The 17152-nt window shown below is 40.6% G+C and overlaps 1 protein-coding gene across 1 annotated transcript; it reads right to left on the bottom strand.

Moving 5' to 3' along the window:
• Positions 1 to 6918: 6918 nt before the first annotated feature.
• Positions 6919 to 11251, bottom strand: LOC5518815 (TIP41-like protein). The gene is made up of 7 exons (XM_001638691.2): positions 11018 to 11251; positions 10039 to 10218; positions 9306 to 9408; positions 9037 to 9168; positions 8686 to 8781; positions 8202 to 8264; positions 6919 to 7925 (listed from the first exon to the last, which is right to left on the bottom strand). The coding sequence occupies exons 1-7, from the start codon at positions 11101 to 11103 to the stop codon at positions 7788 to 7790; spliced, it is 798 nt and encodes a 265-aa protein (XP_001638741.1). The 5' UTR covers positions 11104 to 11251; the 3' UTR covers positions 6919 to 7787.
• Between the last annotated feature and the right edge of the window lie 5901 nt (positions 11252 to 17152).

Raw genomic sequence — 17152 nt, 5'->3', positions numbered from 1 at the left:
TAAAAGCGATTTTATTCGTTTCCGTTCTCCTTGCCGTCGCCGTTGTGTAAGGTCCGTGATAAGCGGAGTTATGCGGGTGCGCATGTATATAGTAGATAAATTCCAATATTTTTCTTAACCTTCCTTTACATTCGCTCACCTCACCGAAGATGACATCAGAAGCCTTGAAAGCTTCCGAGACCAGACGGTCATAGTAATACAGGCGCCTGGGGGAACTATCATGGAATCCTCTTATTCAGAAGAGGTAAACAAGGGAATTAAAGTAGGAGCTTATTTAGGGTTTTCGCATCTATAGCTGTTTAAGGGTTTGGAAACCCAGAACCGTAACTAATAGAGTATAGACCCTGTGGTGAGCAAACCTATATCGAGCGAGGAGGGTGCTGAGGCGATTCGAAGAACGTTTGACCCTCGTACCCAGCTCATTGCACTATAGGACTACGAGCTCGTCGCTTTTTCCACAGGATACCAGAGCCTAGTTATACGGAAATGTTTTAGCCGATCCAGTGCTCCTCGTCCCTTTTGCATACCACAGCATTCCCAATGTTTGAGAACAATTATCAGATCACGATGACAGGTTGATCAAACGAGCGGCACTCGCCTCCCTATTATCAATTAATCTTGCACTCGGGGATCCCTGTGTCGTAGCCCGCAGTGGCTCATGGGTATGATACAATTGACTACATCCTTGTCTCTAAAAGCCATGTAAAAGTTTCAAGGCCCATAAACAAAACTTCTACAGATTTGCAGACCTGGATTTGTTTTATTATTATTATTTATTTATCTATTTTGTGCCGATAAAGCACTGCGGATTACGACACATGGATTCTCTGAAGGCGCTCTTGAAGTAGTTATGTCAGTCACAGTTAAAATGAATACCGAATATTTGGTATTTCTTAGACGTCGCAGGCAAGACTTTGGCTGAAAACTCTCCGCAGTCCTATCAAAGTGAACTTTATTCGGCCAAATCCACTGTCCACTTTCACAGCAATGAGAACAAAATCAAAATCATTCACGGCCAAAGCGACGACACCAGACGCGCTACCAGCATTCATCGAAGCAACACAACAATCGCAAGCAGCACTCCCCGCAACAAAGATACCACAATCGCAAGCAAACTTTGCTGCAAAAGCGACACCCCAATCGCAAGCAACATTCGCTGCAACAGCGACACCACAATCGCAAGCAAACTTTGCTGCAAAAGCGACACCACAATCGCAAGCAACATTCGCTGCAACAGCGATACCACAATCGCAAGCAAACTTTGCTGCAAAAGCGACACCACAATCGCAAGCAACATTCCCCGCAACAAAGATAGCACCATCGCAAGCAACATTCGCTTCAAAAGCGACACCACAATCGCAAGCAACATTCGCTGCAACAGCGACACCACAATCGCAAGCGTCATTCCCCGCAACAAAGATACCACAATCGCAAGCGTCATTCCCTGCAACAAAGATACCACAATCGCAAGCAACATTCGCTGCCATAACAACTAAAACAACTGTACAAAGCAGTAACCAGATACTGGCAACATCTAAAACAACAGATCTAGAAATAAACGAAGAAAGCACTCAAACTGCATACGATAAGGGAAACAGTATTACGAATGGACAGAAGCGCCCGCACGAAGACATGCAAATGAATTCATCGTTTGAAAAATTTTTCGAAAAGTTTCAAGGTTCCTCTGACGTGCAGGAGAATGCCAAAAAAACCCGTGAAGGCGCATGGCACGATGAAGATTCCCATGAAAGCAATCCGCAGTTCAAACTGAAACTCTTGCGTGATGAGAGCGTTTTGAAGGAGGGGGTAACCTTCATTTCTCAAAAACCAGTTGATCAGGAAGATTCACAGGACCTTTTCAACTATTTCCCCTTGAATGGTGCTCAATTTCATTCTGAGTTTAGCTCGGACGAAGACATGCAATGGAGATACACTGATGGCTTCACAATAGTTGATAATCTTGAGGAGAGCTTTTACGCAGACAAGCTAAGAACTATCCCAGTACAAGACGTTATTCACGAGTTGGCTGAATGTGAGAACGCCATCCTTCCATTCCAGCTACCGCCACCTCAACATGCTTCTTACAAAACCCAGCTATCCCCAGCCCACTCTCCGTTTGATTCCCCGTTTTAGGCTAAGGCTTTATGTAGCTTACTCTATCGAGTTTTCCAATATTTGGGCTTCCTGTGGCAAAAGAGGGGTCATCCTCTATCTTCTCATTTTGACCATCCTCGTACACTTGTTATTTTGCTAGTATGACAAAATGGCGTATTCTAACGGTACAAAGAAACCGATAACATAGCCTAGTCGCAGGCGTTGTTACCTGGGATTCGGATCGGGTTCGTGTGGTTGGAAATAGTTGTGACGTCATAGGAAACTCCCTCAGACCCCTATCTGCCTCTCGGCTCATCTCCAAGGACAGGAAACCCGGTAAAACCCCGGTGAGACTAGACTTGACACAGGAAACCCGTTAAAACTACGGTGGAAACTAGGCTGAACACAGGAAAGCCGGTAAAACACCGGTGGAAACAGGGCTGAACACAGGAAACCCAGGAAAACCCGGTGAGACTAGACTTGACACAGGAAACCCGTTAAAACTCCGGTGGAAACAGGGCTGAACACAGGAAACCCGGTAAAACCCCGGTGAGACTAGAATTCGAAACAGGAAACCCGTTAAAACTCCCTCCCGTTAAAAAAAAGTGGTGACGTCACAAGAAACTCCCTCAGACCCCAATCTGCCTCACGGCTCTTCTCCAAGGCCAAAAACCCGGTAAAACACCGGTGGAAATAGGGCTGAACACAGGAAACCCTGGAAAACCCCTGGTGAGACAAGGCTAAACACAGGAAACCCGGTAAAACCCCGGTGAGAGACAAGGCTAAACACAGGAAACCCGGGAAAACCCTGAGGAGACTAGACTAAACACGGGAGGCAATTTCCCACGGACGTAGGTTGAGGCCGAGTCCGCGGACTCCCAGCGGTCATACCCAACCTGTCAGTCGGAATCTTCTGAACAACATCTTCGGAAAGTGCGAGATGGTCGGAGCAATCCAAGATGGCGATCCGATAAAAACTTTATATGCTAAGAGGTACAAATTAAAATAAGTAAAATTTTTACTTACTCAATAAATTAAGCTTACTTTAATACTTATTTTAGTATAATAGAACAAAGGGAAAAAAAGGTAAAAGCAGCGGTCAGTGTCATGGTTCTAAAGTTTTAAAGATACATTATCTGAAAATTTAAATTAAAAATGGTTGGAAAATTCATTCAGCATACAACAAAGGCAGGACTTGTCCCGCTAATGCTCGTATGGGTACATAAGAGAGAGACGTAACTCTTTCGTTGTATGGCTTCCATTTTGTTTTATGATGCTCGTTACCGAAGATGTTTATTCGGAAATCTCCGAGGGAGAGGTTGGGTATGACCGCTGGGAGGCCGCGGACTCGGCCTCAATCTACGTCCTTGGGAAATTTCCCCACTAAACACAGGAAACCCGGTAAAACTCCGGTGGAGACTAGGCTAAACACAGGAAACCCGGTAAACCCCGGTAAGACTAGACTATACACAGGAAACCCGGTAAAACTTCAGTTAGGCCTGGTGCACACTGGCGATATAACGACATAACAACATAAGAATTTGACATAATGGCATAAGGAAAAAAACATGTTTTTTTCTTTTATGTCGTTATCTCCACGTTATTATGTCGACGTTATTGCCATAAGTCGCACCCTTCACACTTGAAAATAAGGACATAAGAATGCGCGCGCCTATCTTGTTATGTCATTATATTGCCAGTGTGCATCAGGCTTAAGACTAGACTATACACAGGAAACCCAGTAAAACTTCGGTTAGACTAGGCTAAACACAGGAAACCCGGTAAAACTCCGGTGAGACTAGTCTAGCACAGGAAGTCCGGTAAAACCCCGGTGAGACATCCGGTAATTTAACCCCTGTGAGACTCCCCCCGGTAAGACTAGGCTAAACACAGAAAACCCGTTAAAACCCCGGAGAAAGCCGTAACGTGTTCTTGCGTGATGTACTGTTTCGTATTTTTTGATAATATTTCAACAACAGTTTTTCTTGTGGTTTTTATATTATCACGAAATCATAGAATTCTTAAAGAAAAGGACGAGTTGTTTTTATCGCGAAAAAGTACATTGGTTCCCTGCTAGCAGAGGCTTCTTTTCTCTGTATTTCGCTGTGCTTGCGTTCGCGAGGAAAAGAGACCTCTGCCATGGGTCGAAACTGTTTTCGTTGCGCATGCGTGTGCGTTTCTAAGCGACCGCGCTTGAAGTGCCAAAACCCGTACCATCGCGCGAAAGCTGTCAATATGCTTTGCATGGGGTTAGTCGCAAATTATGAATCAAACTCCGGTTAGTTCTGCTCTTCGAAAAATGAAAACAACTGTTTAATATCAATCACCTAAAACCTCACAGAAAAAATTGAACAGCATACGCAGCAAAGACGCGTTTTGTCTTGTTTGTGGGATAAATTTCAAGACATCTGGGCAGGCGAGTTTCAATGTAAATATCGCCCAGTTGGACTCGAAAAAAATGTTACAAAATTTTTTGGTAAACTTAGATCAGCTAATTCCAGAAAAATATGCAAAACCTGTAAACGGAAGATTGACTCGTTGGTCAAAAGAGAGAAAATTCTGAATGAAGATAAGGCATTGAATGACTTCTTTTATAATTCGTCGTTTCGAATGCGGGCTTATTATCCCGCAGCGGATATACGCTTCACGCATGCGCTAGTCATTGTGGGCTCAAATAGTGGCCAGTAATTCATTAACGGAGCATGCGCTCTTGATCTCCCGTCCACGATCGTGGACGGCGGTTTGATCAAACGAACTTGCAATCCATGGCAGAGGTCTCTTTTCCTCGCGAACTCCAGCCCAGCGAAATACAGAGAAAAGAAGCCTCTGCTAGCAGGGAAGTACATTGGCAAATGAAGTTCAACTTCTTTAAAAAAAAAAAAAAAAAATACCACTGAAGGTACAAATGCAGTAATTTTCTCTAAGCGCGGAAAAGGTCGTGGATGGATTTGGAGTGGCAAGGTATGCGCCATTAAAAAAAAAACATCGAAGCGAAAAGACGAGACGAGAGAGCATTCGTCCATTAAAGAATGTCGGCCAACCACTCCTTTGTTTACTATATAAAATACAGGGCTTTTTCGCAAGGAAAATTCAAAATAACAATTTACGAAAAAAAGTCTAAATATGTTATTGACGATATTTGATTAAAAATATCTTATCGTTACATGCTTTTAAAATAAGCCAATGGAAAATATGCAAAACCTGTAAACGGAAGATTGACTCGTTGGTCAAAAGAGAGAAAATTCTGAATGAAGATAAGGCATTGAATGACTTCTTTTATAATTCGTCGTTTCGAATGCGGGCTTATTATCCCGCAGCGGATATACGCTTCACGCATGCGCTAGTCATTGTGGGCTCAAATAGTGGCCAGTAATTCATTAACGGAGCATGCGCTCTTGATCTCCCGTCCACGATCGTGGACGGCGGTTTGATCAAACGAACTTGCAATCCATGGCAGAGGTCTCTTTTCCTCGCGAACTCCAGCCCAGCGAAATACAGAGAAAAGAAGCCTCTGCTAGCAGGGAAGTACATTGGCAAATGAAGTTCAACTTAAAAAAAAAAAAAAAAAAATACCACTGAAGGTACAAATGCAGTAATTTTCTCTAAGCGCGGAAAAGGTCGTGGATGGATTTGGAGTGGCAAGGTATGCGCCATTAAAAAAAAAACATCGAAGCGAAAAGACGAGACGAGAGAGCATTCGTCCATTAAAGAATGTCGGCCAACCACTCCTTTGTTTACTATATAAAATACAGGGCTTTTTCGCAAGGAAAATTCAAAATAACAATTTACGAAAAAAAGTCTAAATATGTTATTGACGATATTTGATTAAAAATATCTTATCGTTACATGCTTTTAAAATAAGCCAATGGAAATGGATTCTTTGAGTCACTCACAAACCGGGGCATAAAATGTCGGCGCGGTTGGCCGCGAATAACGACATTCCGTTACACTCTTCTTGACACTGTGACATATTTCGTGACGCATCGATGACAAATACACAAAGTGTTTACCCAGTAGACGCGCAATACTCAATTTCTTAACGGCTTGACCGCCATAATATCCATAACGTTCGCAATTTCAAATAGTTCATCTACGCTGCTACGATGCCTTTTTTCACCGAAGTTGGCCTCACCATGGGGATAATTGGCGTTGTAATTATTCTATTTGTGATGGGAGCTATTCTTCAACTCAGATACTCCGACTAAAATCTGAACGGATCATACTAAAAGCTGAGCAGCCGGCGCGCCGAGGTCTGACTGAGACATCGACAACCAAGAATATGGTCGAGGAAATTAGTAGGAAAAGCTGCACAACGTTCGCAGGACAATCGGCGATTAGAACCGAAGAATTCCGAGGGCTGTTCTGGTGACAATTAGACATACAAAACATGCGAATCATTAAAGTTACGGCAAACAGTGAAATAACTAGATGACTAACCATGGCAAGGAGCAAGGAGTGCTGGAAAAAATTGAACAATTTGAATATACAGTCGAACCCCGAAAAATAAAACGCTTGAACGGACAGCTAATTCATGATTTGTTTTCCCGATTTAAATTTGAGGACCGATATATTGCCCCGTTTCCTTACTATACTATATACCCTGAGATGCTGTAAGTAGTTTTTCACAACGTGAACTCGAGATGATTTAAAACAACCAATCAGTCAAGCAAGCAAGCAATTTTTCTTTAACTCTTGATACCTATGTAGGCTGAGTAGAAGAAGGTTGAGGTATTTTCTTGATAACCACGACATACGATACGTGCTAGAACCAAGCCATGTGGGGTGACTTCTCATAAACTTTGTCACCATCATGACAAAGGAGAAAGCACTGTGCGACATTTATTTTACGTATACAAAAAGAATAATAAAATATATGTATTTGAGCCCTCAGGAATTTCCCTGCTAGCAGATGCCTTTTTTCCTTTGTATTTCGCTGAACGCCAGCCCAGCGAAATACAAAGAAAAGAGGCCTCTGCTAGCAGGGAATTAGGAATGAGCTACGGAGTGTATAAAAAATACTACAATTTATTCAGTGAAGGGGGGAGAGGGGATTTGAAGGGGAGCGAAGAGAGGGCAGAGGAGGTAGTGTGAGGGGATACATCTCAATTTGGGAGATGCTAGTCGTATTTTTTAGGATAGAATTAATATATTTCATTGGTGCTAGGAAATAAGTTACAAAACGAGTTCAGTCAGTCGAGTGGAAAATTTAACCGGCAAACTTGTCTAAGCACCTACTTAAACTTCCATTGTTATCAGAGGCCAGTCGGAGATAAATCAGTAAAAGATCAGAAAAATTAATCTACAAAACTAGTTTAAAATGTATTTGTTTTTTTTTTCCACACACACACACACACACACTTTTGGGTGTACTCGATGGCCCGTGAGGCATTTTATTGCAAAGCTGTTTTCGACTAAAAGATAAAGTGACATTTAATTGCATTTCACTTTCACACACCACGTTTGTCCCTTTATTCTAAGCGCGTACATTGGGGGTTGCACAGACCCCCCTTCTTTCCTCTCCCCTCCTTTCTTTAACGTGTTTCCTGACGACGTTTTACTCTCCCTATTCATTTGACTTATTTTTGACATCTTCCCTTCTTTCCTCAGATTGTTTCTTTTTACTGTAACAAAAAAAGACTGACCTGACTAAACTTAATTATCCCTGACGCTCAGGTGTCTGGTCAGGTGTCTGGTCATGTAGACGCTACTGCCCGTGCGCTCGTTTTTACCCCATTTGTGCAATCTACACCCTCAGGAAATTCCAGCTTCTCAAACAACTCCAGTTTAGTGTCTAAATGTTCGTTTAGCTCCGAGGGGTCTACGAGAGAGCACTGAAAGACACAAAAAGAAATATCAGGGTGGAGAAGACTTTTTGTGAAAAAATGAAATTTCAGGGTGATGGGGTCCGATATTCAGTGAGATTTCCAGGAGATTTCTTGAAAACGTTATAATCTGGTTTTATATTGGGGACTGTAAATTCTCGGATGAGGATGTACAGCCGAAATTTCCGTCTTTCATAGCATTTTTTTAACTTGTATTGGGGGTAAAAAAAACATTGGGAATGCTGGCCTGTGTCACCATCTTCAAAAGACCACTTATGTACACACCTTTAGTTTTGAAACTTCTTTCTCTTTTGAGGAGTATTCTCTAAGTAAGTACGATGTGCCAGCCTGAGGAAGAAAGAAAATACACTCTCTCTTTCAAGATCTAGGAATGGACTGTTTTGTAATATAAAACACAAACAACATCCAGGTGCATACGAGTGTAGGTTTTGCAAGTTGGGGAGCACTGTTTTGGAAATTTGGTCCACCATATAGAAATGACCAGCTTTTTGGTAGGGGTGGGGTCCTAGTTTCCTCCTCTGCATCCCTCTAGCTACTACATGCTTGACAGTCAACTCTTGCTAATCTGTATACACCAACTGGGTTGTGTATTTTAGTGCCGCAATCATGAGTCTGTAATATTTGTACAAGTCTTTGTACAATGCACCAATGTAGTAATCCCTACTAGCAAGGTGTCTGAATATAATGTGAGAGTTGACTAGAATTATTAAAAAAACTTGAAAAATCAATATATCTTAAATGCACAAACCTCATGATACAGCCTAGTATCATTAATTCTGACCATGACATTGTCAACTCTTAGAAAAAAGCGAAGCAACAGGAACAGAGAGCTTTGCATCACACGCTGTAAAACAAGAACTTATATCATTTCCGAATCATTAAACTATACAAAACTATAATACACAGGTATAATTTGTTGTATAATCCTGGGATGATGGTAGAGAAGCAAAATAAAAGTTTTCACAACAAGTTTCCTTGTGTGAATATTTCATTGTTTATACAAATGTAAACAATAACATAAAAGTGCCCGATCAACACTCTTTAACAAATATTTTGTAGGACCCATTTGGGTAGACACAAGCCAGCATTAGCCTCTTACCATTTTGACATTCAGTTTTGCTGTTCCATTATCTGCAAGCTCATCCTCAAACAGTACTAAATCCTCATAAAAATATATCTTTTCTTTCACTTTTAATTTTTCAATATCAATTCTATCAGTTGTTGGCTGGATCTGAAAATAAAATCAGGTTTTAATAACACTTTTTTTACCTTCAATAATCTCAAAAATTAAGAAGTGAGAGTTGAAATATGAATGAAAAGAAATTAAACAATTTGGCTATTATAATACAGAGTACAGTATTATCTTACCCTAAGGGAATTATCTGCCTCTCCAATCAGTGTTCCTTTGTAATCTGTGGTGTAGGTCCAATCAAATGGCTTAATCACTTCCTTAATGAATTCAGAACCCTGTCTGAGGAAAATACACACTTTATATAACATAGAATCCTGTCTAAGGAAAAAACAAACTCTTTATATACCACTATCTAAAAAAATCATTATCAGTGTAAGTGGCAAAAAAGCAATAAAACTGACTGCTGCTTATGAGTTCCACTTACTTAATAAGGTAAAAAATAGAAGTAAATCAATGGCATGATTTATCATATATATTTTCCAGAATACCATTAAAATAACCCCATAAAATAAACCCATAATGTTCTTCTGTATACAGTATAGTAGAACAGAACCCACAGCCAGAGGAGTCCACAAGAACCACCCCATTAGCATGGAGGGTCTGCCCAAATGAAAGAAAATTGAGTACCACTGTGAGGTAGGAGGATATATCTAGGAGAAAATTTTCCACTAAATGGCCAAACAGCACCATATCCACCCCCCCCCCCCCCCCTCACCCCTCCTCAGGTACAGATCCAGTGCAGTACATAGTCTATTAGAAGTATCTTTGAGGACGTGACTGATTAGAGCGGATGACCTATTTTATAGCGCAGATTTCAATATATTCTTTTGTCTAATGGATTCTTTTGTCTTTTGACATTTGAGGTTTGTGGCTTTAATAATTAGTGTTATTTATTTCAACTTACTGTACCTTTCTCTTTGCCATTGGTCAGCCACTGCTACCTTCATCAGGTCGTGTTTATTGTCAACTAACTTTATTGCATCAATGGCATTAAACTGGATACCAAACCCAGACGCATGCTGAATCTTTAAACAGTTATCCCCAAACGTCATTTCTGGTAGGGCCGGTAAGGAGAGTTCAGCAGAGAGCCTAAGAAACAAGTATTAAACCAGGAATGAATAAGGAAAAATAACCCTGTTTAAATATCCAGTCACTTAGAGTTCCCAGTTTGAGGTACAGTACAATTAAAAGGCCACCCATTGGACAATGCTACATACAGTATGTACACTTAATAGTATGCTTAATATAGTTTGGCCCCTTGATAAAAGTTGAAAAAAAGCAATGAAACTGAAAATATGGTAGTATGTATGAGTAAGGCATGGTCCATACATCGCGCTCGTGCAGTGACAAATAAATTTTTTTTTATCTGGCACATGGACAGTTCAGCATCTGAATCAATTAAGTTCAGCAAAGCAGAATTAAGTTCGGCATTGCACAAAGCACGGCTTCACCAGTTGTTCTGCAAGGCCAAAAAGCACAACACAACACAACACTGCAATCATTTGTGTGCGACTAATTTAGAGCAACGTCTGAATAAGCGTTGAGCCAATATACTTTTGTAGATACAAATAGACATTTAGATTCTAATTATGATACAGAAGGCTACTGTATGAAAATAAATTTCTAAAAAATAGATTCATCATAGATTTTCACAAAAAAGTTAAGTTAAGTATGGCAAATTCACAACCTATTGTAAGCACTGTTCTCGACCATAAGCAATCAATGTGCAGATCTCATTTGTATATCATAGCTGTCAACTCAACCGCATTAAGCAAGTGTCACATTTTGGACCTCATCGCAACTCTTATTTTTGTGAGAATGTTCATACATTCTCTGTATTCCGCCGCATAAACTCTCTTGGTGTTTTTCACATACTATATAACGTTACCTTTCTGTGTCATTTGCTTTGAGTATCGATCCCTTGACAGATGAAACCGACCAAGGACCAAACTGAAATCTCTCCGTCTTTTTCATTCTCTCTACACAGAATTACAACGCACAAACCTTGAAAATAAACAAGGTGGATGCTATCTTACCATGCTGGAGACACAAATAAGTACAGCTTGCCTTTTCGATCAAGTACTGTCGAAAGAGACAAACTATGTACTGTGGGCTCAAGGGCAATAAGCGGTGTGTTTGATTACACAGGAATCCCGCTTAAACCGTTTTCCACAAACAATGAAAAATTATTAAAAAGTGCGCAAAGTTTGTCGCGGTGCATCTCCGACACAGGAATCCCGGTAAAAACGCCTTGGACTAGGCTGACTGGCTCTCATTTTGGAATATCTCGAATCCTATGGGGTGAGGGTGCAATCACCTCGGTCTTGCGCTCGCCACAGAAATCCCAATATTCGAAAACAAACATTTCCGAATAACCCCGACTGAGAGCCGGCTAGGTATAAATCAACACAAAGTTGAAAAGGTATGTTAAATGCCTTTGTGAAAAAGTAGTTGCGCTGACGTTTCGAGCGTTCAAGGGCACAAAAGGGGCGTAGCCGTGGGGTGGCCTTGCCCCCCCCCCCCTTTTACCAGCCAAAAATACAGTAAATGTATGAGACATTATCTAAAATAAATTTTTTCAAGTAACTTTTAAAATGGATATTTTCGGCATCAGAACATATTCGAACGACGAAATATGCCATTTTTAACGTGTTTCGGGAAGGGGAGGGGGCGTTGTGTTCCCTCAAGCGTTAGCCCTTCGTCGGGGCATGTCCACACACCACTCCAACGCAGACCATCTAGCTTTTTTTCTAATGCTCTGTAGTCTTTCTAGTTATAGCATGAGAGCCGGCTAGCTGGCTATGCGCAAGTAAAAGACGTAACTTTATTAGAGATCAAACATATTACACAAAATGAGAAAAAAAAATGAAGCTACAGGCTTGACCGAGATTCGAACTCGTCAAGGTATTATATTAAGATTAATTGAATTGAGAAAAAAATAGACCATACTTCCAGACATGTGCTGAATAACCGTATGGCTAGGCAGGAGATTTCGGTCAGCACCTCTATCTAGCGAACTGTACAATACAAAACCACTTGAGGTACACGCGTATTAATAGGGAGGCAATAGCCAGGATCCCAGGCCTGTCTTAGTCCGTTACGCAACGCACAGCTCGCTAAAGATGTAGAGTTCAAAATATTGGAGTCCTTTTCACGCTTATGTCTCTGGGAGCTTGTGGGATTTCTATGACGATGTAGTGATATCGTCATCACGCTTAGATATGCTGTGACCCCTACACGGCAAGAAAAATTTTGCCAGGACTAATTTTCCCCGGCACTTCAGACGATTACGCCACCACTCCTCGCTATGACTTTAGCTCCACCAGCGTGACCATCGCCATGTGGGTCAAAGTGTTCAAGTAGACTAACATGCATTTTTACTCGCACGTTTTCTTCCTACGGATGCGAAATGATGGACAACTTGAATTTTTTTTTTTAGGACGGTTTTAAATTGAGTGGAGGGTACTACCCTGCGTACCAGGGGGTGGGTTTTATTATTTTTTCGTTGCGTTATGCTATTTTTCGTTGCGTTATGTTTTTTTTTTGTTCTTTTTTTCAGCCCTAGTTTCGCGCTGCATAAAACACAAACAAACCGCCGCTACGCAGGTTAGGAGGGTGCGTAAATAAAAAGCCTACGTTAAGCCACTGACTCGATAAAAAAAAACTTGTAGCTACGAGTAGGCTTGTAAATAAATTGTTACGCTCTTTATCTGTTAGTTAGAAAGGGGTATTGTTGGTGATTTCGGTCTCAAACTAGAAAGGGAAAGATTTGATGCGATGATAGGATGAGGGCCTGGAAAAGGGCACCTTAAAATAGCGGGGCTGGGTTGGGGGTGCCCTCGGAGAGGGACAGTTTTAAATAATCAGAATGGGGTCTGAATCTCGTTTATTATCACCAAAACCATTTCTACAATTATTGTCTATTGTCATCTGTTGCTGTTAGATCTTCGCACATAGTCTGCAATGCACTTGTACTGCGGAGGGCTTTTATTATTGTAATCGTTATCATCATAATAATCACTATTATTATTATCATTAAAATTATTATCTTTATTATTATCAATATTACAGGTCAATCAACATAAATAGGTGGCATTTCATAGTTGGAGTGTGGGAGAGGTATAGGGGAACAGCAAAAATAATGCAGGACGGCGACAAGGTTGCTATAAATCAGAGCACTGATATAAAACCAATGGCTATAAGCACTGGTGTTCCAAACTACTTCATCGGGCTGAAGAAAGACGTTGAGGTGCCTATACATGCCTGTCTGTCGCATCTGATGGTGTTCGACAAGAAGCTTGAAGGAAATGAAGTGCGCTCTATTCAACGTGAGTGTATACATTAGATGAGATTAATGTCAATGTACTTATAATACTAGACCGGGGTCGTAGCGAGGAAAGGGGAGAGGTGGGTACACTGGGGTATATGCCCCCACCACCCCCCCCCCCCCTAAAAATGATAATATTAATAACTAGTGGGAGCAGTGTCTGCTACCCCTCCCCTGAAAAATAGTTTGTAGCATGAAAGGGAAAGAAACATTAGCCGCTATAAAAATAAACCGTCACATCTAAGCGGGATTGCGTTTGCTAATCCAATTTTCTTTATATCTTTCATAATGCAGAAGCTACCGTCCTTGGGAAAGAGACGTGGATTGGACTCAATGACCAGGTAACCAAAGGGGAATTCCGTTGGTCAAATTCAGCCCCCGTGAGCTATCTAAACTTAGTTCAAGGCTATAGGGGATGGCTTAGACTGCCTAGGTGATGGCTTAGACTGCGTGGTTGCGAGAGGGTGTGACTGGGGCAAGTGGGAAGACAAAAAATGATACCCTCGAGAAGCGGCCGTACATCTGTATAAAGCCAGCGTGAGCCTTACCATTGTATGACACTGTCATGACGATTGCGTGACGAACGATAGCTAGCTTCCAAAATTTCCTGCATGTTGAGATGATAATGTTAGAAGATAGCACGTTTATCACCCATAGATGTAATAACCCCAAGAAATGTAATTACACCCATCAGTGCAGCACATTACCATTTTTGGTAATATCGATTTACCTACTTATAATGCAAATATTCAAAATGGACGTCGCATCGCAAAAAGTGACCAAAACAGCAAAATATCCTGCTTTATACCAAGTTTGATATTTGATTTATAAATTCCTGTGTTCGAAAGTAGTATCGTTTGGGAAACCTTTTCAAATTGAGCGCTTTTATTTCAGACTGCCGTAAAATCGATCAACTCTTTTCGTAATGTTTAAGTTTAGAAAAAGAGGAATATTAGTGTGATGGACCAAATTCTACGGCTTCGAACCTTGACAGGATTAAACTAGGATAAATGAGGATCATGGCATACTAAAACAATTTTCACCACAAGCCGAAATGAGTGCCCACAAGGTATGGTGAAAGTTGAGGAGAGCGGAGGTTGAATTGTGAGAACGAAAGTGCGAGTCAAGGCCCAACGTCTATACTTCAACAGGTAAAAATCGCGGAAGAACAGGTATGAAAATCCGTGTAAACATTTAGCCGAAAACCATTTTACCTTTCCCTTGTCTCTGGGGTTCACTTCTCGTTCTTTGCCAAAATGTCTTGCCCTTCGACCACCACAACAACAAACTCCACCAAGAATAGATAGTCCCCCCCTTCCCCCCAAAAAGTAACCCTTACCCGAGTTCTACTCCTAAAACATACAATAGCTTGAAACTTGCCAGCCCCGTAAAAAATACTATAGTTGAAGCTTCAGAAGGAAAATTTGCTTATCAAATTTAATTTATTTATTCCCTTTTATAAAAAAAACTCTATCCTCCTCACCTCCAAGGCCCTGCGTCAGCACACCACATGTGACATGCCCTCAGTTATCACAATCTAACTCCCCTTACCATACATTTCTCAACCTTTAATTTTACACCCCTTGCCTTTTTCCAATTGACTGCACACACCATAAAATATCCCTCATTGAGTAAGCGCATTACATAGCCACTCAAACCAGTGCCTCCCTCTAAAATCTAATGCTAGAGGTGCATAATATGTTCAAATAAGCATTTGCGATAAGAACTTTTTGATAAATTAGCCCCCCCTCCCTGCTCATCCCCGAAAATACCCAAACCTGAGTTCTATACATAAAATATACCAAGCTTAGAAACTTACCTCCCAAACAAATACCCAAACCTAAATTCTATAGCCCAGGCATACAAAATCTTGCTATAAGGGAGCTTCAACTCTCAGATTTTATTCCATTTTTTTAAAAAAAAGACAACAAACAAACTAAAAAAAAAAATGGGCCTGAAGTATCACCAAATATAAATATTTATATTCCATACAGTATGATATCTATGACTGCACCCCATACTCCTAGAATCTTCAAGGCCTAGTAATCAAACCTGGTACAAGAGGGGTAAAAAGAAGGGCATAATATGCTAAAATAAGCATTTGCGAAAAAAATACCCAAAAAAATACCCAAACCTGAGTTCTATACATAAAATATATCAAGCATAGAAACTTACCTCCCAAACGAATACCCAAACCTAATTCTATACCCCAAACATATAAATTCTTAATATCACTATAGTTTTAAAAGGGAGCTTCAACACTCAGACTTGCCGATCAAATCAAATTGATTTAATTCCTTTTTTATAAAAAAAACTTTTTTAGAAAAAAGAAATGGGCCTGAAGTATCACCAAATATGAAAAAAATGATATTTTCTATATGATATCTGCTTTAGTGCAGCTTGGAGCCTCTGGTACCCAGGGTATGACTACACTCCCATTCTCCTATAATCTCCAAGGCCTAGTAATCAAACCTGGTACAAGTCTACTTTGTCTTCACAACCTGTGTCAGCACACCCCATGTGACATACCTTAGTCACCACCGCTTTGCCCTTACCATGCCTTTTCCTCGCCCTAGTTTACACTCTTTGCCTTTTTTCCATTTTCCTGCACACACAATGAAATACCCCCTCAATGGCTCTACCTTGGTGTTAGAACGGGTCAGTACGCAGCTCTTACAAGCTGCAATTTGATCGCACCTCGACACAAAGAACGAGAAGAATAAAGACAAAAGGACTCCTTTGTAGAGCAAAGATAATAGGAGACAAAGCAGCTGCGTACTTACTCGTTAGGACCTTTGTATTGTGCACGATTTGTGTCACAAAACTTGCTTTGTTTGATAAAAAGAATCATGATGAAAACAGAATTGAATACAATGAAGTCCTTTGGGGATGGTTCTAACACCGATGTTTACATACACCCCTCATTGAATAATCACATTAGCCTCTCAAACAAGTTCCCCTCTCTAGAATCCATTTTTAAAAAGCCATAATGTGAGCATTTGTGGTAATGACTTTTTTTACATCGACTAATAGCAAACTAGTGCAGCAATGTATAATGACTGCCATCCCTGAGATTTACTAATCATAGCAAATCTATTGATTCCAGGATCAAATATAAACGTTTAAACATAGTAGTTTCATCTAAGAAGAACAGGTATGAAAATCCGACGGAACCGCCATTTTGTTTTCCTACTCTGAGTTGTGGCGTGTCCGCGTGAGACTGGGCATAGTAATACTCATCTCCGATTGGTTAATCAGATTGTTTATCAAATATAACCAACAATGGTAATGTTCCGCACTGCCCATAGACCTGTAACAGTCTCTATACCGTTCATTTCTCGCATACTTTCACAGAAACACCTCCCAAGACACCCATTGGTTAGTTTTACATTTATTAGTTATGATGTTTTGGGCGTTATTTCATATATGGCTGTTATTATTCCATTATGGGCGTTATTATTCCATTTATTGGCGTTATAATTTCATTTATGGGCGTTATTATTCCATTTATGGGCTTTTTTTCCATATATGGCTGCTACTATTCCATGTATGGCTTTTACTATTCTATTTATGGGCGTTATTGTTCCATTTATGGGCGTTGTTCCAAATATGGCTGTTATTATTCCATGTATGGCTGTTAGTATTCCATTTATGAGCATTTTCATTCCATTTATGGGCGGTATTCCATATATGGTT

This window comes from Nematostella vectensis, chromosome 14 (assembly GCF_932526225.1).
Source record: "Nematostella vectensis chromosome 14, jaNemVect1.1, whole genome shotgun sequence".
Taxonomy (NCBI): Eukaryota; Metazoa; Cnidaria; class Anthozoa; order Actiniaria; family Edwardsiidae; genus Nematostella; species Nematostella vectensis.
The sequence above is the reverse complement of the archived record's forward strand: the minus strand, read 5'-3'. Positions and strand labels throughout refer to the sequence as shown.

Coding starts and splice junctions, on each gene's coding strand:
- LOC5518815 (XM_001638691.2), bottom strand. CDS start 11,103: ATGAAAAAGACGGAGAGATTTCAGTTTGGTCCTTGGTCGGTTTCATCT. Junction 10,219..11,017: donor AAAGCAAATGACACAGAAAG/GTAACGTTATAT, acceptor CTTGTTTCTTAG/GCTCTCTGCTGAACTCTCCT. Junction 7,926..8,201: donor AAGAAGTTTCAAAACTAAAG/GTGTGTACATAA, acceptor TGTGTCTTTCAG/TGCTCTCTCGTAGACCCCTC.